The sequence below is a fragment of the Ailuropoda melanoleuca genome, chromosome 6 (genome assembly GCF_002007445.2).
Source record: "Ailuropoda melanoleuca isolate Jingjing chromosome 6, ASM200744v2, whole genome shotgun sequence".
NCBI lineage: Eukaryota > Metazoa > Chordata > Mammalia > Carnivora > Ursidae > Ailuropoda > Ailuropoda melanoleuca.
The window spans coordinates 37962960-37982748 of record NC_048223.1 but is presented as its reverse complement, the minus strand read 5'-3'; the positions used below and the strand labels follow the sequence as shown (position 1 = coordinate 37982748).

The 19789-nt window shown below is 37.0% G+C and overlaps 1 protein-coding gene across 6 annotated transcripts in view; it reads left to right on the top strand.

The window, feature by feature from the left end:
• Nucleotides 1–19789, top strand: part of GOLGA4 (golgin A4) — a 117368-nt gene that overhangs the window by 24342 nt on the left and 73237 nt on the right. For 4 of the 6 annotated variants that reach the window (XM_019794551.2, XM_019794550.2, XM_011218940.3 and 1 more), the window contains 4 exons: nt 1713–1778; nt 11536–11850; nt 15239–15286; nt 16792–16848. In XM_019794551.2, the coding sequence (XP_019650110.1) occupies nt 1713–1778; nt 11536–11850; nt 15239–15286; nt 16792–16848 (486 nt within the window). The remainder of the gene's footprint in view (nt 1–1712; nt 1779–11535; nt 11851–15238; nt 15287–16791; nt 16849–19789) is intronic. The other 2 variants (XM_019794549.2, XM_034662246.1) reach the window with 2 other exon arrangements.

Below are 19789 nucleotides of genomic sequence, written 5' to 3'. Positions count from 1 at the left end.
TTGAAATGGCAGAGAACAGGAAGATAAAAGTTCCCTCAACTTTTCTCCCTTATGTAACTCAAAGGAAAATGTCTTGGACTGATAAAATTTGATGACTCTCTCTCTCTCTCTCTCTTTTTTTTTTTTTTTTTTTTTTTTCGCCGAGAGAGAGCACGTGCGTATGAGCAGCGGGTAGGCGGAGCAGAGGGAGAGGGAGACAGAAAACCTTTTTTTTTTTTTTAAGATTTTTATTTATTTATTTGACAGAGATAGAGACATCCAGCAAGAGAGGGAACACAAGCAGGGGGAGTGGGAGAGGAAGAAGCAGGCTCCCAGCGGAGGAGCCTGATGCGGGGCTCGATCCCAGAATGCCGGGATCTCGCCCTGAGCTGAAGGCAGATGCTCAAACGACTGAGCCACCCAGGCGCCCCAAGGAAAGAGAAAATCTTAAACAGGCTCCACACCCAAAACTCTTTTTATATTAGAGGGAGAAGGTATTTCAGTTGTTATTAGAGAAAAATCCAAACCCAAAGTGGAAATAGTAGTAATAGTGGTATAAGAACTCTCCCTTGTCCCCCATACCCATTACCCAGTATCCTCAGTTAATAACTCATGGCCATCTTATTATCGTAACCACCCACCCACACATGCACACCTCCCTTCCCCTGTCTCCATCTCTGTTGGATTATTAGCAAATTTCAGAAACCTTATTCCATCTAAATGTTTTGGTATATATTTCTAAAAGATAATGACTAAAAATATATAGCACAATGCACTTATCACACCTAAAAATTAATAATTTCTTAGTATCAAATACCTAATGAGGGAGTTCAAAAATTTGAGAGCACTTGCAAAGCTGAATGCCTTCTCCACTTATATTTAAGAATAAGTAAGGTCAGTTATTTGACCCTTCCTTGGTCTGCTGTGGAATGTAAGGGAAATGTCTAATTTAACTGCCAACTTACTGAAACATAATGGCTGGTACTTACTCTAATGCGTTGTTTAAAACTTAGAAGTTATTTTATCATGAGCTACTTATATAGCTCCAATTTTGGTTAGTATATTATGAATGCAGTATAGAATTTTGAATCTCAGAGAATCTCATTCATTATCATGGAACCAATGCCAGTATGGTGTAATCAGTAGGATGTCACTTAAGTTAGAACATTCATCATACTAACATAACAGAACAAAAAGCTTTCATATGTGGAAGGTTTTTTAATTCTAAGTTTTTCTGAAAATTGCCACAATAATTTTAATTAGAATGCTAGTTTCAGATGAATGAGGCATTTCCATTTCTTGTTATAAAGATATTTTTCAGGTATTAGCCCAAATAAAATTTAATTTGAGTATTATTTAATCATAGGGAACACTTGACATTACTTCTTTTCTGGATAGTTGTCTATTTGAATGAATTTTGCTATTTGAATCCCTGATGTTACTTTTGTCATGGGGAAAAACCTGGGGACATTATAATGGGGAGAGGTATGAGATTAGTTTAAAATAAACTTCGCTACATACTAATCTTTGCTATTTAGTTACATATAGCAAAATAAGTTTTCTAAATACTCACCTACTAGTTTTGCCTTGCATGAAAACATTCTAATAAATGAACTAATTTTGTTTGATAAATGTATCTAATAGGTCTTGGTAGTTGGTCTTTGTTCTTAACAGTTTTGTAAAAACTTAGCTTTTTGTTCCTTTTCTTTATGATGATTCTTTGTTTTTCTTAGAGTGCATCTATCCAAGCCACGAAATCTCCTGACAGTGTTAATGGAAGTGAACCAACAACTCCTGAGGTCTGTTACTAATGTTATCTTAGAAAATAGCAAGTCATTTCAGAGTGTTTGGTCAATCTATATTATTAGCATGTGACTTTCTATTGAAATAATGATGTCCATACATTTCATAGAATATGTATGGTTAATCCAGGTTGGCTGATGCTTTCTTGGAAACAGTTTTAAGTGAAAGTGGTTCATGTATATACACCAGTCATGTAACATGCTCTTGTTACTCATTTAAAAAATTAGTGGTAGTGAAGAGAAAACTTTCTGGAAAAAAGGTAGCTGACTTTATAGTTGTAAAAGATTATGGACAGTTTATAGCTAAAGACATTGTGTTACATAATTGAGAAACTGGGGATATGGAGGAAATGGGATTTCTCTTAAAGTTTGCTCTAATGCGTAGTATTTTACTACTGAAAACTTGTGTTATCTTTGATTTAAAAAAGTTATTTTGGGAGTGCAGCTCAAGTGACATTCTTTTGACTCCAAAAAAGAAAGAAAAAAATTCATTAAAAACGTCATAGTGACAGCAGTGTCTGAGATGAACGTTTGTTTACTTTGGCTTTGGTGATGATATTGTCATTAACCTGGCTGTTCTCAACAGTCTGTAATGTAGGGCAAAAACATTTTTAATCTGTGAACCTGGAGCATGTATGTAGACAATTTATGAGCTAAATGACTTATGAACTAAATTATGTAGACTAAACATTCTAAAGTATTGTCTAGCAAAAGTACGGATTATAGCTTCCCAAACTCCATGAAAGATTCTATGAACTGAGAACCTCATTCCTTTCATGGGGGGCTGGTCAAGTTCCAGGCATAGTCCAAGTCCCTGAGCTTGTTGACTCTGGCTTTGCCCGGACTCCCTAGTTAATTCAAAGTCCTCTATAAATACATCATTTTCTATAAGCGCCATGAAGTAGGGGTAAAATATTTGGTTGCACCACTCTGAATGGTACTGGACAGGTCCAGTGATCTTTAATGAATATTATTAAAAAATATTATTTAGAATGCTTATTTTTCTCTCTTAAAGAATAGTCCAAAAAGACTAAGTACTGTTATGAATGCAAAAACTAGAATGAATGATAACCAGCTTTATAACACATTCAGGAGAAATTTAAGTTTTCATTAAGGTGGAGAATGAGCATGCATAATGTTCAGGAAGTAAGCCCACTGAAGGCTTTGAACTTTTTAAAAAAAATACAACTATTTTTCTAAAAAATAATAAAATAGTATTTATTGAGTATTTACTATGTGTCTGGCATTGTTAAACATTTTATATATATATGATCTCATTTGATGCTTATAACCAGGGAGATGCCTTTATTCAGAGTCTATTTTTCAAACATTTTTTTTAAAGATTTTATTTTTTTATTTGAGAGAGAGACAGAGAGCACACACAAGCAGGGGGAGCCACAGAGGGAGAGGGAGAAGCAGGCTCTCCACTGAGCAGGGAGCCTGATGGGGCGCTTGATCCCAGGACCCTGGGATCATGACCTGAGCTGAAGGCAGACACTTAACCAACCGAGCCACCCAGGCGCCCATCAGAGTCTATTTTTAAACACATTTCTGACAAGTTGGTTGTTGGCTGTTATTAGCAAATTGGGAATAATGTGTTTTCTTGAAGGGGGTAGAATGCTTACTATGATTGGGCATCTTGACAGCAGCAAGAAGTCAGAGTTGACACCAAGATAGACGAAGAGATGGTACAAAAGCAAGCCCAAGAGTTCGTAAACCTAGCTGCCTGTGATCCCTTTATTTATGGGGGTCAGACATCCTACATAAATCAGTTGGTTTTGGCACATAGTATAATGATTTAACAAACATTTACTCGTTTTTTCTTTTCAACACAGTGTATTATGAAAATTTTCAAACAGAGAAATAGAACTTTCAAGTGATCATCTATATACCTACCACCCAGATTCTGTCATTAGTACTTTACTATACTTGCTTTATCCCAAATCTGTCCCAGTATACATTCTTCTATCTGCCCCCAGTCCATTTTACGTTTTTTTTTAAATAATTTTTTTTTTAAGATTTTATTTTTATTTATTTGACAGAGATAGAGACAGACAGTAAGAGAGGGAATACAAGCAGGGGGAGTGGGAGAGGAGGAAGCAGGCCCATAGTGGAGGAGCCTGATGTGGGGCTTGATCCCATAACGCCGGGATCACGCCCTGAGCTGAAGGTAGACGCTTAACGACTGCGCCACCCAGGCGCCCCTTAAAATAATTTTTTATTGTGTTATGTTAGTCACCATACAGTATATCCTTAGTTTTTGATGTGATGTTCCATGATTCATTATTTGTGAATTTGATGCATTTCAAAATAAGTTGCAAGCCACAGTATCCTTCCCCCTAATATTTTAGCATGCACATCGTTAACCAGAGTTCAATATTTGTATTTAAGTATTAATGCTTTAATTACTTTAAGAAGAGAGGAAGGGAAATACCACATATAAGAATTAATTCTCAAGTTAAAAATACACGTCAAATCAAATTTTAAAGGACCTTGATATGGAACTGACTAGTTTCAGAGGTTTAATTAGTGGTATAATTATGTATATAGCTACTAATGACACACAGCCTAGAGGTTCTATAGTAATGAATCATGTTGAAAATTTACTTTAATTTTTCTGATTAAAAGGTTGTTACCTCCCTAGATTTTTTTTTAGATTGAAGTATAATTGACATACAGTATCCCATTAGTTTCATACTAGGTGTGCATCATAGTGATTTGATATTTTTATATGTTAGGAAATTATCCCCGTGATTAGTTTAATTACCAGAATCTTTAAGCATATAAAGTTATTACAATATTACTGACCGTGTTCTGTATGCTGTACATTATATCCCCCTGACTTCTTTGTTTTATAACTGAAAGCTTTACCTATTAATTCTTATAATGTATTTTGCCCTCTCCCCAGACCATTCCCTGCTCTGTTAACCAATAGTTTTTTCCCCGTATCTTTGAGTCTGTATTGTTTTATTTCTTTTTTTTTTAAGATTCTACAGATAAATGAAATCATATGGCATTTGTCTTTCTTTGTCTGACTTATCTCATTTAGCATAATAACCTGTAGGTCCATCCGTGTCACAAATGGCAAGATTTCATTCTTTTTACGTGGCTAAGTAATAGTCTTATGTATATATTCCTATAATATTGCTATTTATATATAAATAAATATATCTCACCTTTTTCTGTTCATCTGTTGAAGGACACTTAGATGTTTCTTCTGTATGTTGGCTAGTGTAAATAATGCTGCAGTGAGCGTAAGGATACATATATTTCTTTGAGTTGGTGTTTTCATTTTTTTGTTTCAGATAAGTATCCAGAAGTGGAATTGCTGATCATATGGTAGTCTATTTTTAATTTTTTGATGAGCCTCCATGCTGTTTTCCATAGTGGCTATGCCAGTTTACATTCCCATCAACAGTGCACCAGGGTTCCCTTTTTTCTACATCCTCACCAACACTTGCTATTTTTTGTCTTTTTGATAAGAGCCAGTCTGACTATTGTGAGCTGATAGCTCATTGGGGTTGTGACTTGCATTTCCCTGATGATGAGTGATGTGGAGCGTCTTTTCACATGTCTGTTGGCGTCTGCATGTCTTCTTTGGAAAACTGTTCAAGTCCTCTGCCCGTTAAAAAAAAATTTTTTTTTATATTGTGTAAGTTCTTTATATATTTTGGATATTAATCCCTTTTCAAATGTATGATTTGCAAATATGTTTTCCAATTCAGTAGGTTGCCTTTTCGTTTTGTTGATGGTTTCTTTCACTGTGCAAAAGCTTTTTAGTTTGATGTAATCCCATTTGTTTATTTTAGCTTTTGTTACCCTTCCCAGAGGAAACTGGTCCAAAAAAATACTGCTAAGGCTGGTGTCAAAGAGCTTACTGCCTATCTTTTCTTCTAGGAGTTATGTCCTTTTTGAGGTAAATTTTATGTAAAATGAAATATACAATCCTCAAGTGAGCATTAACGAGTTTTAACAGATATATATGCCAAACGCATATGCTAAACCCATACAGAAACTATAGAACCACAGAAAGTTCCTTTATGGTTCTTCTCCCTCCAAGAGGCAATCTGTTAAAATTTTTTCCACCATACCATGGATTAGTTTTAGAACTTTATGTAAGTAGTCTCATGTATGTAGCATGTACTCTTTTGTAGAACGCTTCTTTCACTCACCATAGTGTTTTTGAGATTTCATCCATGTTGTCGTGGTTATCAGTAGTTTGTTCCTTTTTATCCTTGTGTAGGATTCCTTTGAATAGATATTGCACAGTTTATTTACCTATTAATGGACACCTGGGTTGTTTCCAGTTTCTGACTATTATGAATAGAACTACTAAACATTATTGTAAAAATGTTTTTGTGGATGTGTGTTTTCATTTCTTCCTTTTTCTTTTTGACTGCTATAGATTGTGTACTAATACTTTTTGATGATTTGTAGACTAACATATACTGTATATGTAAAATGAGATGTTTGTTGCATCTTATTTTGACCAAAGCATTGAATGTTTAACTATCTCTTGTTAGATCATCATTATCATATCGATAGATTAAGATATAACTGAACAAATGTGTACTCAATACCTGCTTTATGGAAAGCACTGTGGCAAGGAGACAGAGATAGGGAATATGGATCCTTTTCTAAATAAGCGTAAAGTCTGGGGTGAGGATGTTAAGTGTAGCAGAGGTAATGACAGGAAAACTTGGTGCTTACTGCATATAACACACTATTTTAAGTACTTTAAATGTTTTCATTCATCTAATTTTTATAACAGTTCTACTAGGATAGTAGTGTTAGTATTTCCATTTTACAGATAAGAAAATTGAAACACAGAGGGGGTACTTGGGAGCTCAGCTGTTGGGGGTCTGCCTTTGGCTCAGGTCATGATCCCAGCGTCCTGGGATCGAGTCCCACGTCAGGCTCCCTGCTTGGCGGGAAGCCTGGTTCTCCTTCTCACACTCTCCTTGCATGTGTTCCCTCTCTCGCTGTCTCTCTCTGTCAAATAAATAAATAAATTCTTAGAAAAAAAGAAAATTAAAACACAGAGGCCTTAAAACTACAAACTGTTAAGTGGTAAAGCTGGGATTCAAATCAGGGTATTTGGTTCAGAGTCTTGTGTTCTTAATCACTGTGCTGTGATGTCACTGTAGTTATTCTGGGGCATAAACAACTCAGTTGTTACACCAGCATGTAAGTAACTAATGGTGAGTCAGAATGCAATAAGCGTTCCAGTAAGCGTTCTGGTAAAAGCTAAGGCCATCAAGAAAGGTTATTTCTGATGAGTGAGAGCTGAGGTTTCCTAGAAGAGCTGACATTTGAGCTGAGTTTTGAAGGATGTCTGGATTTTCCAATGCAGGGAAATTATGGGCAGTGGTACAGAGGCACACAGTGATGCATTTGTTCCAGGGCGGGAAGTTGCGTGTTAGACTCAAGTTTTTGCTACATGGAGGGGTGAATTTACAGAGAAAAGGGTCTTAGGAAATGGGAACCTTGAATATAAGCTAAGGATTTTGAACTTTATATTAAATGGGAATCCAGTTTAAGAATTAGAATGAAATGGTCTGGATGATGTTTTAGGAAGACAGTTCTATGGTGACAGCGCAACAGGGCAGATTGGGGTAAGAGATTAGAGCAATGGGAACACAAGGCTGCTGCAGGTATCCAGCTGATAAGGTCTGATAGAGGATAAGGGTCTGAACAAGAACAGTGTTGGGGGAATAAAAGGAGGGGTTGAAAACAGAGTCAAACGGGAGACAGAAAGGAATTAAATGTAACTCTGATGTTTTCATTTATTTTTGTGTATACATTTCTCCTTTTCTGACCCCCTTCAGGTTTTTCAAAAATGAATTATAAATCTGTGAATGTCTTTGGTATCAAAACCTGACAACAGTTGGCACCAGTGGGAGTTTAGTTTTTCACATATCAGAAGGCCTGAAGGTTAAGGGCCCTTCTCCCTTTAGTTTCTTGTCTTCCCACATCCTTGACACTGCCTTTCAGCCTCACAACTACAAGTTGGCCTCCAAGAATTGCATCTTCATTCTAGACAGAAGGAAAGACTGAAGACAAGGACTAAAGCCATATTCCTTTTTATAAAGAAAATAATACCTGTCCTAGAAGGTTCTATTTAATAGATTTCTACTTAGTGTAAATAGTACAATAGTGTACATTATTGGCTGAACATATTATACCTTTGTAACCAACACTCCAATCAAGTAACAGAAATTACCAATATCCCAGAAGCTCTTGTGCTCCCTTCCATTCCCTGCTCTTACTCTCAAGGGTAGCTTCTGTCCTGACATCTAGGTTAATTTTGCCTGTTTTGTTTTTTTTTTTAAGATTTTATTTATTTATTCAACAGAGATAGAGACAGCCAGCGGGAGAGGGAACACAAGCAGGGGGAGTGGGAGAGGAAGAAGCAGGCTCATAGCGGAGGAGCCTGATGTGGGGCTTGATCCCAGAATGCCGGGATCACGCCCTGAGCCGAAGGCAGATGCTTAACTGCTGTGCCACCCAGGCGCCCCAATTTTGCCTGTTTTTAAACTTCATGTAAACACAATAAAAATGGGTACTCTTGTGTCTGTCTTCTTTTGCTCGGTGCTTTATTTATGAGATTTGCCTTTATTGTTGTGGTTGTAAATCATTCTCATTGCTGTCTAGTATTCCATTGTTGAACAGACTGCAATTTATCCATTCGGTTATTCATAGTCATCAGAAGTAGCTTCAGGTTTGGAGCTTTTTTAAATAGGGTTGCTATAAACTTTTTACTTTATCTTTTGTTGAACCTATTTACACATTTCTATTGAGTATATACTTAGTAGTGAAATTGTGTACATGTGTTTAGTTTTAGTAAATAGTGACAAATGGTTTTTCAAAGTGGACTGCTCCGCATCCTTACCAACACTTGGTATTTTCCATAGTTTTAATTTTAGCCCTTCTGGTGGATGTGCCGTGGTAGCTCCTGTGGCTTTAATTTGTATTTGGGAAGGTGAACGTTTTTACCTGGGTGTATTGTTACTCTGAACAAAACTGGGGTCTGGTAAAAGGAAAGAAAGGAAGATTGGGTATCAGGTGGGTAGCCAGTATATATTGTTTACCTTAAGCCAGTCATACTTTGGAGTACTGCATATGTATTGATTTATTAATTCTCACAACTACCCTATGAGGTGAGTGTAGTTGTTTTCTCCATTTTACATATGAAGAAACAGAGGCACAGAAGATTAAGTCACTTGCTCAAGGTCATATTGCCAGTAATGGTAGAGCTAAGACCTGGTCCCCAAGATGTCTGGTTTCATAGCCTGTACTCTTAGCTACCACATCATGTAATCAGAAGAGTCTGCCACATAAGCTTGTGTATGACATTCTTATTTGTAAGTTTGTTTTTTTAGTCTCCTTTCTCTAATATTAATGATAATTGTTAATGCTTGTTGAGTATTTGCTACATTGTAAGCACTTTGCATGTATTAACTCATTAGTCCTTATGGAATCCATATGAGGTGGCTGGTATGACTGTTATCATCATATAATTATTTTTTTTTATTTTTTAAATTTTTTTTATTTATTTGACAGAGATAGAGACAGCCAGCGAGAGAGGGAACACAAGCAGGGAGAGTGGGAGAGGAAGAAGCAGGCTCATAGCGGAGGAGCCTGATGTGGGGCTCGATCCCATGATGCTGGGATCACGCCCTGAGCCGAAGGCAGACACTTAACCGCTATGCCACCCAGGCGTCCCCATATAATTATTTTTATCATCCCTATTTTACAGAGGGGGAACTAAGACTAGTGAAGTGATTTGGTCAAGGTCATGTAGAACATAGTGGTGGAGCCAGGGTTTGAACTCAGGCACCATTACTTGACAGTACACAGGCTGACTCACTATACTCAAACATGTTACTTCCAGATATAGTGGAGGTGGCAGTTAAGTGTATCAGCTTCTGCAATATGTCTTTGGCATTGTTCATTAGCATTTGGCTGACCCTAAAACAACCACTATTTCTAGTTTTATTCAAACTTGCTTCACCTGTTTGTCCTAGGGCAACTTACTGTATGTGTGAAGTGAAAAGTGCTTTTGGCTTAGGTCAGAAGTGGCTGGTAATGGAATATCAGTAAACCAGTTCTTAAAAGTTTTTGAGCATAAGGGTCTCTCTTCTCCCTTAAGACTTTCTCCATCTTCCTGCCTCCCCCAATATACAGGTAAAACTTAGACATTATGCAAAAAACCCTAGAAAGTACAAAAAAATATAAAAAATGAAAATTTAAAAACCACTTAAAATTTTACTACGCAGAACCACTCATTGTTAACTTATGGTGTTTATTTTTAATGACCTGATTCTAAGGATGTTTATGTGAACATACACATATGTTTATATATATATATACACACGCACACATATTCACACATTAATATATTCACACGTGTATATATCACCCTTATGTGTATGTGTATATATATAAATTGAAAAGTACATGTAATTTCTTTAAATCAAAATGAGTTCACAATATACTTACTGTTTTCTAACTTTGTTTTTCCCATTTAGAAATATCTTGAACTTTCTTTCACATATTATAATTTACATCATGTATCCTCTAGTGGTATACATTTGGGTTTTCTCCAGTTTTACTATTACAAACAACCTGTGATAAATCTCTGTGCATATGAAGGGGGTGGGGCATGTCATCCCCTCTTACTTCCACCTTGCCTAATACTATTACTAAATCTCTAAAAATCCATGAGTAAATATTCTTGGTTTGATTTTAAAAACTGTGTACTAAAGAGAATTTTTTTGTTTTCCTATAATCTCTGTCCACACATGACCTCAGTCTTCTCTGAGCATTCATTCCTGGCATTGCAGAGATCTTGTAGGTGACCCTGTGGCATTAATGAGAATGAGTTTGTAGGAAACACCTGTTAAATACTGACTGCTGTCACCTGAACAACATAATGCAGTTTAAAGCAGCTTGTTGAATTACACTGTTTTTCATTGTTCCTAATCAAATGAATGTGTTATTCAAATTAATTAAGATCAGAGCGCTTACTTATTACTATTTCTAACATCAGACTTACTAATCTGTGCAGAGGGACTCTAGCTCAGACTTTTCAGCTGTCTTCCATGATTTTTTAATGTTTATTTTTATTCCCAGTAGACAGAATGATAATTAGAGCAGAGCTGGATGTCACTAGTCAACTCTGCCTGGCATTCTTTTATTAACAAAGTGGGCTCACTAAGCATTACCCTCACCCCTCACTCCCCTCTTTTGTTGAAGGGAGTGATGAGGAATCAGCACCTCCATACAGACTCAAGGTAAAGCCCACTTGATTTCAGCCACACACTTCACACTTTATATTATATACTCCCCTTTTAGGCACTGGGTATATACTGGTGATGTAGATATCACTGCTTCCAAGAATCTTACAGTTGAGGGGACGAATCCTCACAGCATACCTATGAGGTCAGCTGGGAAAGCATGGCATCCGCCTTTTTTACAGATGTGCAAACTGAAGGGAAGTGACTTAGTAAAGCTTGTTCCACTGCTCAGTGACGAACCTGGGACCTATACCTGAGTTCTCTGACTCCGGGCCCAGTGCTTTTTCAGAAATAACCAGATGTCTCTTATTTTTCAGAAAACAATGTATTATGTACAATGTCAGAAATATAAATTGAATTTGTTAGAGCTTTTAATAGATTATTGATGGTGTTAGGGAATACTGAAAGTCTAAATGTGCATTTTAACCACATGTTTCATTGGGTTTTGGTTGCAGTCTGGTGACACACAGTCTTTTGCACAAAAGCTCCAGCTCCGGGTGCCTTCCATGGAGTCTTTGTTTCGAAGTCCACTAAAGGAATCTCTCTTCCGATCTTCTTCTAAAGAGTCTTTGGTACGAACGTCTTCCAGAGAGTCCCTGAATCGATTTGACCTGGACTCTTCTGTGGCCACCTTTGATCCATCCTCTGATATGGAGAGTGAGCCCGAAGACTCAATCCCTAATTTAGACAGTCTCAGCAAAGAACAGTTGATTCAGTGGTTGCGAAGAATGGAACGAAGGTTGAATACCTACAAAGGAAAATGTTCTGAGGTAGGAGCATGACCTTTTTGCCTATATGAAAAACTTTCCCATTGTGTTCTGATTCATGTTACCGTATGGCTTTTATTCTTGCAGTTGCCTAAACTCTTAATTCCCTAGATATATTGATTCGAAAGGTGGGTAGTCTGGGGCATTATCTAGTTAAAGATTCTCAGGTGAACGGAAGCCCTTTGGCAAGACATTTAGTAAAATTTTGGAGAAGATCATTGTGTGTAGCTTTCTGGTTTGCACATCCTGTGCCCCTTTTTTCCCCCAGCCCCTCTCTCCAATGTTGCTTGGACAGTCAGTGCAAAACACATCGTCTTTCCTCCTCACATCCCCTACCTTGTTCATCCTCTAAGTGCTCTGGTTCCAAAATGACCTCTTCTGCCAACCAGATTTCCATTACTACTGATCCCAGTTATGTTTTAGGTAGTCTGATTTTCTTTTTTTTTTTTTTTTAAGATTTTATTTATTTATTTGACAGAGAGAGACAGCCAGTCAGATAGGGAACACATGCAGGGGGAGTGGGAGAGGAAGAAGCAGGCTTCCAGCGGAGGAGCCTGATGTGGGGCTCCCTCCCATAATGCTGGGATCACGCCCTGAGCCGAAAGCAGACGCTTAATGACTGCGCCACTCAGGCGCCCCAAGTAGTCTGATTTTCTGACACATTTGGTTCACTCTCATTATACCTACATTTAAACTTTGCGTCAAATGAATCTTTAGCTGCTAAACCCCTTAAGGATGACTCTGTCTGTGTGGTCTAAGAGAGGAAGTAGTCCTGTCTCATCTCTCTTTTCTATTCTTCCCTTCAGGATGAATTGTGTTAGTTGCCCTGTGTAGTTAAAATAAATCATCTTCAGGAAAGCCTTTCTGGAGGGAGTTGCCCTTGGATTTTTTTTAAGACAATGCATGATGTTTTATTGTCTTAAAAATTTGTAACTCAGCATTGTAGTTAACTTTAATTAATGAATAATGAAGTTCAAGGTCTGTATATGAAGTTAGCCATAACTTCTATTTCCAGTTATGGCTACAGTATGGGTAGTTTTACCCTGCAGCCAAAAATAACAACAGAAACCCCTAGATGAAACAAAATATCTTTTTAAAACTATGAAGTACTGACAAAATAGAAGGGAGATATTAGGCTAAAATATATCAGCTGGCTGGAATCTAGAGATGCAAACAGAGCATTAAAGCCATCTATTTCATGAGGTATTTGTGGAATCAGGCAACTTTTTCCTTTAAATTTATTATTTATTTATTTATTAAAGATTTTATTTATTTATTTAACAGAGAGAGAGACAGCCAGCGAGAGAGGGAACACAGCAGGGGGAGTGGGAGAGGAAGAAGCAGGCTCCCAGTGGAGGAGCCTGATGTGGGGCTTGATCTCAGAACGCCAGGATCACACCCTGGGCCGAAGGCAGGCACTTAATGACTGAGCCACCCAGGCACCCCTCCTTTAAATTTAGTTTTTAAAAAAGATTTATTTATTTGAGAGCAAGAGAGCGGTGGGGGGGGGTGCAGAGGGAGAGGGGGAGAATCTCAAGCAGACTCCCTGCTGAGCACAGAGCCTGAAGCGGGGCTTGATCTCGTGACCCTGAGATCATGACCTGAGCCAAAATCGGGAGTTAGACCCTTAACCAACTGAGCCATCCAGGTGCCCCATTTATTTTTTATTTCTGTCCAAGTTAATAATGGTCCTGAATTTGTTGTCATTGTTGACTTACCCATGGCTTCTAAATTTGAAGCTGGGGCAGCAGTATAATTAGTATTTAAGTATGCAAGACACTGCATTTTATGTTTATAGTGCCCTTGAATTTTACACCGTCTCTGTGATGTAGATATTCATTAGCTCTGTTTTGTAGAATAGGGATTAGAAACTCCTGGAGACTTAATCACAGAGATTAAGTAATGTGCTTAAAGTCACACAGGTAGCAATTGACAGACCGTGGATTTGATTTTAGGTCTTTCTGGTGGTTTTCACTCTTCTGTGCCACCCCAAGTCGAGTCACGCAGCTTATTAGGGATGAAAAGAGCACGTGGTCTTTGTCTCTGTCTTTCCCTGCCACTATAGGGAACCAGGATAAAATAGTGCTGCTATAAGTGACACCTAATTGTTGGGTTGCTCTTCCACCTGTCCTACTCCCTGCTTTTTGAGTACCATTTTCCTATCCGATAATAAGAATACCCATCTTAAGGTGATAAGAGGAGGATGAACATGGTCTTTGGCAGAATTTTTTTTTCTTCTTGATTGCTGGACTCACCTTCCCTTGCTGCTGCCTCTCAACTTAAGACATCAGCAGATATATTTGGGGGCACACAGCAACCTTCCAAGGGAAATGGCAAGGCTCAGAATAGCAGAGTACTTCCTCCTAAAGCTGTAGCCTATGTCTTCAGATTCCTCTTGTATTTCTGAAGTAGGGTCCAAATAATTCAGTGGAGCCATGTGCTTATTTTTCAGATGAATAATGCTAATTAATAGGTTTAAAAGATTTGTTAATCCATACTTCATCAGGTTGTGCTAGAATGTTCTAATATCCTATTTAATTAGGTTAAATGTTTAATCATCTTTTTAGGACCAAAATTACCAGTTTTCATTTTTTGGTTATAAGCTCCTTTGGTTCAGATTTTTACCCAGCCATAGTCACAGTTCCTATAATCAGAGACTTTTAGAAATGAATTACATGGTTTATAATAGCCCAAAGTAAGAATCACCTGATGAGCTTGCTAAATAAACACATATCCCGTCCCTGCTCCCCCAGTCTCATTCACTTAGTTTGGGTGGGACCCCAAAATTTCTCCTCCTAACAAGCTCCTAGGGGATGCTGTTGGTGGTGGTACTGGTCTGTGATTACAGTTTACCTTTAGGCAAGTTGGCTTTAATCCCTACCCCATTCATGATTAAGTACTGAAATTTAAAGATTAATTTATTTATTTGAAAGGGAGAGGGGGAGAGAGAGAGAGCGTGCCTGAGAGGGGGGAGGGGCAAAAGGAGAGGGGGGAGAGAGAGACTTTCAAGCAGACTCCCTGCTGGGCACGGAGCCTAATGTGGGGCTCAGTTCCATGACCCTGAGATCGTGACCTGAGCTGAAACCAAGAGTCGGACGCTCAACTGACTGAGCCACCCCACGCCCCCTAAGTAGTGAAATTTAAAGGTGTATGTGTCTGAGATGAAATCAAGTACAGATTTAATTTCTTTATTTATAGTCAAGTTACATTTTACTTTTCAGAAACATATTTCTTATGTTTGTTTTGACTGTATATGCATCTAACTAGGTTGAGTTATCTGTAAAAGGATTCTTCTGATTTGTGTATTTTTTGACTTTTGTAAAGATATTTTAGCAGCGTTTAGAATATTTAGGAATGACTGATGTTATTGGTGACCTTGTCTTTATTTTAGGTTTTTATAGCTTATCAGACTCTTCAGAGAGAGAAGAAAAAGTTACAAGTAAGTGATATCTGGGCTGTGATATTGAGTCATACATAATTTAAAAATTAGAGTCTTTATAGTAAGATAGTTCTGACCCTCAGTTTTAATAATTCTCCATGTGATCCACGTATTTAACCTATTTTACTACTGGGGGTTTTAATAAAGAGAGAGAGTGAAAAATTCCACAGATTTTACTTCTGGTAGGGATGAGCTTTTTTGAGTTTGGATCCCTGCAGTGTTTAAGATGTTTGGATTTAAGGCATGTTGGCCTCTTTCAAACATGCTTTCTGGTGTCTCTGTCTGCAGGTTGCATCTTTGTTTTAGTGGTAGAGATACACAACCTTCTAAGCTTTCCCTTCTGTTTTTGAAATACCTGCAGACATCTCTGTTCCTTATCATTCTACCAGGGTTTGAACACAAGCATCCTCTCTCTTTTTTCCTGAGGCTGCTGCTTGTAAAGCTCTTGGTGAAGTATGTAGAGAGAGGGGAAGCCATTAAGCTCTTCTGGGTGACCCACCTCGGCCCCACTGTGTCGCCTTGTTCTGTGGCTAAACATTTCCCACCAGGTATCCCAGGTGATAATTCACAGGTCAGAGCTAAGGGGAAGTATCACTCCACTTCAAACAGTGCCATCAGTGTTGTTTTTTTTTTTTTTTTTTTTTTTTTTTTTTTTTTTAANATAAATATTTATCATTTAGAATCATACTTTAGATACTTAGAATCACTTAGAATCATGTCTTGAGAAGGATGGAGAATTATATTCTTTTTTTTTTGTTAGGGGATAGCATTCTGTATCTCTGTTGAATCACTTATCATAAACATTTTTAAATCTTTTAATGGTAAAATATATAGAAAATCATGCACAAAAAATATAGTCTTATTTTTTACATTAAAAGTTATTTAAAACAGTTTAGCATTTTGTTCCATCTGAAGACACTAATTACATAGCCAAAGTTATTTGTAAAGTGAGTTTTGGTAAAATTAATTTCCCCATATACATTTTCTTAAACTATTTAACCTACCGTAAATAATCTCCATTAAGTACAACATTAAATTTCCTGGCTTTGGTCTGGAGTATAATCAGTTCAGAATGGTAACATCTGTTATTTATTGCTGATTCAGTGTTCTCATTGTCCATAACAAGTGTGAAAATTAGGTTATTACAAATAGAGTTTTTAGTTTGTTTGACAATGTTTTCTTAAACATAAGGTCTTTTGAAATAGAGGGTAGCTCTGATTTAATCCATTGTATTATTAATACTCCATAAATTCATACTCAAAAGTTCATCTAATTCCTACTGTTTGGGGGTGCCTCGCTTGTGTCTCTGAATTGTCTCTGGATTTTTATTTCTAGATGTATGTGATTCTACCACCAAGTGGCAGTAGAGAACTGTGGTCACATAGTCCTAGTGTAAAGGATGTTGAAGATAAAGTTCAACGACTTATGCTCTTTTTTACTTGCTTTTCATTACTATGTTATGCAGTTGTTTGAACCAGCTTTTTTTTTTCTTTTTAAAATTAAAGGGTATATTAAGTCAGAGTCAGGATAAAGCACTTCGGAGAATTGGAGAGTTAAGAGAGGTAAGTTGTAAGTGATTAATTCTTTGAGAATTAAATCTCTCATATTTATCAGAACTCTTGTACTTGTTGGGATAGTTTCATATACACTTCGTTAGCTATAGTAAAAACCAACCAGCCCAACCCCTAACACCAGAGATCAATTCTTACAGTTTTTATTTGTGTGGTTTCCTAAGATATATGCTGGTGGAATTTATGACATAAGAATGCCTTATTTAGCAACAGAATATCATTTGCCAGCTTGACAGTCAGTGGCAACTTCCAAGGCTAACCTGTCTCTTCTATTAGGTATTTGAAGCCTCTTTTCATTTTTCCTAACCAATAATCTTGATAAAATTAAATAAAAGTTATGTTCATTGTAATTTTGGGGGGTAATTTTTACAGTGAAATATTAGAGTCCAGGCAAATATTTATCATTTGGAATCATACTTGACTCATTTTTGCTCCTGTCCTGTCTTAAGAAGGATGGAGATTATTGGTTTATATTGGCTAGAGGGTAGGATTCTATGTCACTGCTATATCACTTAAACATTCTGAAACCTTTTAATTGTAAAAATATTTTAATTGTCAAGTATAACAAATATAGAAAATCATGCATAAAAATATACAGCTTATATGTGTATGGTGAGCACTATTGTAACCATCACCAAGGTCAAGAAATAGAACGTTGCCAGTCACCCTGAGAGCCCTTCTGTGTTTCCCAAACCAGTCATAGCCCCTCCGTTTCTTCAAAAATAACTACTGACTTTTGTTGTACTTCCTTGTGTCTCTTTAAGGTTTTATTACCGAAATGTGCACCTCTAGGTACTATAATCTTGCCCGTGTAAAAATTGTTTTGATACATCTTTTAAGTCTCCTTAAATCTATACATGCTCCCTGCATCCCTTTTCCTTACAGCTCATCTGTTGAAGAACCTGATGATAAATTAGAAGACCCATTTGCCTTATTCCAGCCTTATAAATACAACACTCTCCGAGTAACAATACTATCACCATTAGTTATGGTTACTGAGATTAGTTAAATAAAGTTTTATATACTATTTCCGTTCTTCTACCATTCAGAAATCTTCTTCCATATCTATACTATTAGACCTTAAGCCATTACATAAGTATTCTTTCATTTTTAACCCTTGTGAAAACCCTCTTAGGAAATACTTGTCAGAGCCACAGATTGACAAGTTTTAGTTCTTTTTTTATCATCTGCCTTCTTGTATTAGTTTTCTATTGCTGCTGCTGCAAATCACTGCAAACTTAATGGCTTAAAACAGCACAAATGTCAGAAATTTTACACAAGTCTTACCAGACTAAAATTAAGGTGTCAGTTGGGCTGTTCTTTATTGGAGGTTCAAGGGAACAATCTGTCTTTGCCATTTCTGGCTTCTAGAGGCTGTAACGTCCTCTGATGCATAGCCTCTTTCTTCCATCTTCAGAACTATCAGTGTTGCATCTCTGCCCATTCTACCATAATCACTCCTTCCCTTCTCTTTGAACTCAGTTGGGAAAGGTTCTGATTTTAAGGACCCATGTGATTAGATTGGGCCCACCCAGATAATCCAGGATAATCTCCTTATTTCAAGGCTCTTAATTTGATCACATCTGCAAATTCTCCTAATATGTTCCAGTTTTGGGGATTAGGACTTGGAATCTTTGGGGCCATATTCTGCCTACCACACTGCCTTTAGTCAAGACTATAATCAACAAAATGTCCAGGAGACAGCTAATAAGGGAAAGGAGGAGAAATAAGGGGCCTAGAGCCCATATAGTAAATTGCTGTTTGATGTATCTGTCCTGTTTTTATAGAAGCTAAGATATATTTCTGAATCATAATCCTGGTTGCAGTTACATGAAGAGAGATTTATTTAGTAACTTACATGTAAATACTAGGTAGATAAGTGAGAGTCTGGATATTTAAAATTTTGTTCACAAAGAGAAAAATTTCCTTCAACTAAATAGTATAACCCATAAAATTATGATTAGTATTTAATTAAACATTCAGAGTGCTGTAAGTCATAAAATGTTTTATTTATTTGCAGTTAAAGTCTGAATAGAAGTTACATACCATTTCATTAGTACTTTATTGATTTAGACTGGGCAAAACAGTATAATCTTCCTTATTTTGTTACATCAAGATATTCAAGGTATCAGGAAAGATGTCAGGTTGAGGTTGGTGTTGAGGAGAGTAACTACCATGAATTCCAGTGCTTTGTTGAAACCTCAGATGCGAGGAGGCCTTCTGGTCAAATGTCTGCGATTTCATATTGTTGGAGCATTCACTGTATCCCCAGGAGTTACAGCTTTCTATAAGTTTGCTGTGGCCAAACCAAGAAAGAAGGCATATGGAGATTTCTGCAGAAATTATGATTCTGTGAAAGAGTTTGAGGAGATGAAGAAGGCTGGTATCTCTCAGGGCGTAGAATAATTTTGGAATGTAAAGAATTTCTTTGGGTTGAGTTCCATGGAAGTTTGTCACTCTCCTGTGTTTCTGAACTATAAAACAAGAATATTGGGTTATGGAATAGTTTCCCTTTGTAAGTAAACAACTAACAAATACTGTGGGCAGTAAAAAAAATTTTTCCCCCCCCAGAAAATAGTCCTTAGTATATTTTATATCTTCCTCATGTTGTGATGAGTATATGCTGAGTAGAATCCATGAACATCTCTCCTAATATTTTTTGGAGGACAAAACAGAACAACAGTTCTGTATAAGCAAATATTATGTCTTATGTCAATTTCTAGCGTATTAGATATCTGTTGATGAATCACATAAAGAAGTAAAAAGGTAAGCAAAAACATATCCAACAGATACCCTGTAATTTTCTTTGCCTGATTTTGAATCTTATAGCATCAACAGATATTAAATAGGAATATCATACTGTGAGAAGCTATGAAAATTATGAGCTCATCTAAGTGGATAGGGCTCTCTGATTTTGTTTTAAGGCCAGTTA